Source organism: Drosophila arizonae, chromosome 4 (genome assembly GCF_054131065.1).
Source record: "Drosophila arizonae isolate 15081-1271.41 chromosome 4, UAZ_ARI_1.0, whole genome shotgun sequence".
NCBI classification, from domain to species: Eukaryota; Metazoa; Arthropoda; class Insecta; order Diptera; family Drosophilidae; genus Drosophila; species Drosophila arizonae.
The window spans coordinates 14,641,786-14,643,819 of record NC_142924.1 but is presented as its reverse complement, the minus strand read 5'-3'; the positions used below and the strand labels follow the sequence as shown (position 1 = coordinate 14,643,819).

The window sequence follows — 2,034 nt, the reverse complement described above, 5'->3', positions numbered from 1 at the left end:
TAGGGAATGTGCTACTACTGCTGCTGCCGCCAGCAGTTTGTGGTCATACTGGTCTGCCTGCTGTATATATTGCTCGTGCTGATCTTCTTCATCAATGTCTTTCTGGCTGATCGTAATATGCACACGAATCTAATGCGGGCAGGCGGCAATCCGATGATGGGTGGCGGCGGCGGCGGCGGTGGTGGTGCGGGCATACATCCGGGCATGCATCCCGGACACCACAATCCATACGACATGCATGGCTATCATCACTACAACAATTATCATCCACAAGTGGATCCGAAGCAGCATCAACAGCAGCCAACACGAAAGACTCCCCAACAGCAGCAGGCGGAACAGGATATTTACTACTATTTCAACCACGTATTCAGGCGGCGCTGAGATATACCCACACACACACACACTCACCTACTCACGCCTAATCCCACACATACACACACACCCATATAAAAATACATAATTTCATAAATATATATATATAGAGAGAGTATATATAGTCGACAGGCCAACATGTAAAACAAAGGGAAATGAGAACGAACATAACACAGAAAAAACTGAAGAAAAACAATTGTAAAATTTATAGCATAAAATTGAATGTGAAATTGAACCATGAAAAACAAAAAACTATAAGCCATTTATAAGAATAATATCCATATACAATAAAAAAAATGAACAAGCCACAATAACAACAACAATTTGAGAGCAACAAAACAATGAGCGAAAATTTTTGTAATTTTACATGCTGAAAATGGGCAAAAACATTTTCCAATTTAAGCGACCAAGCTAACCCAGCCAAAATTTTTGCATTTATCTACAAAAGAAAAGGCCGTAAAATTTAGGAAAATATTTATTGAATTATATACAATAACTGAATAATTAATCAACTATCTAAAATGCCAGCTAACCAATAATTAATTGGATTCTACATATGCCTAGCCAAACATTTTAACAAATTCAAATTGTCACACAATATATATATATATATACATATGTCTATATATATAGCTTCTAATGGAATTAGAGTCTAGTATTGGTAAGAGATATTGAGCAACTAAATACTTGATACACAATAACAGTGAATGAAATAATCAATGCAGCATAGTTAATATAATGTTCGGGCAGCCTAAGCTAAACTTGTGCTTTTTCAAAAAGCTTTGCGGCATCTAGATGGAAGAATTGGATGCGTATCCCTACAATTTTGTCAATTTAACTAGAAATCGTAACTGAAGAAAAATGAATATGAAATTATGCGTGTTGCATAAGCTCAAACGCAGGTAGGCAATTAATTGCGATTGATTTGCTCACCTGCCAAAGTGTTTCTTCAAACTCTTTATTCATTATTATATAAATAATATAAGCACTTGCAATTTGTTTTCGTTTCTAATAATTCTAGGATATTTGAAATTGTTTCGTTTATTAAAATCCTTGAAGTGCCTTTAATTTGCTAAACGTGTTTTTTAGATAAACCATTTACTAGGCTTATCGTATAATACACTAAATATAAATATAGACTATATATGGAAATATGACTAACAAATCGAAACGAATTTCAAGCAAGCCTAAAATACCGTTTGATAAATAATTTGTTTTATTATAATATATATATATCTGATACGACATACAATATTACAATATATGAATAATATACAAATATGTGATGGTGTTTATGGAGAAACTTTGTAATTGTTGTCATATAATATACACGCGCGATAGTTTATAGCCAATAAATGGTATTACATACACACACACACGCGTACACGTACACAGCTGCAAGTATGCAATAATTAACTAATATAAATACATATGCATATTCACACATAAACTTAAAGCCACTTGCAATTGTACTATGAAATATGCCTAAATTTTAAACAATTATATAATTAATACAACAACAAAACAAACTTAACATAACAAAAATCAAGTGAAGCAGCGCCAAAGGCTTCGTTTTCAAAGTGTTACAAATAAAACTACAAAATTACAAAAAAAAAAAAAAATAACTATATTTATATGGAAATACTTTAATGTGTCTAATTG

At 32.6% G+C, this 2,034-nt stretch overlaps 1 protein-coding gene across 1 annotated transcript; it reads left to right on the top strand.

Moving 5' to 3' along the window:
• The first annotated feature begins 6 nt into the window (after window positions 1–6).
• On the top strand, window positions 7–1,997 carry LOC108613002 (uncharacterized). Its single transcript, XM_089467193.1, has one exon. It carries the CDS (start codon window positions 7–9, stop codon window positions 379–381), a length of 375 nt encoding a protein of 124 aa, XP_089323319.1. The 3' UTR covers window positions 382–1,997.
• The last annotated feature ends 37 nt before the right edge of the window (window positions 1,998–2,034 follow it).

What these genes read in the sequence shown, in the direction of transcription:
- LOC108613002 (XM_089467193.1), top strand. Translation starts at nt 7, where the DNA reads ATGTGCTACTACTGCTGCTGCCGCCAGCAGTTTGTGGTCATACTGGTC.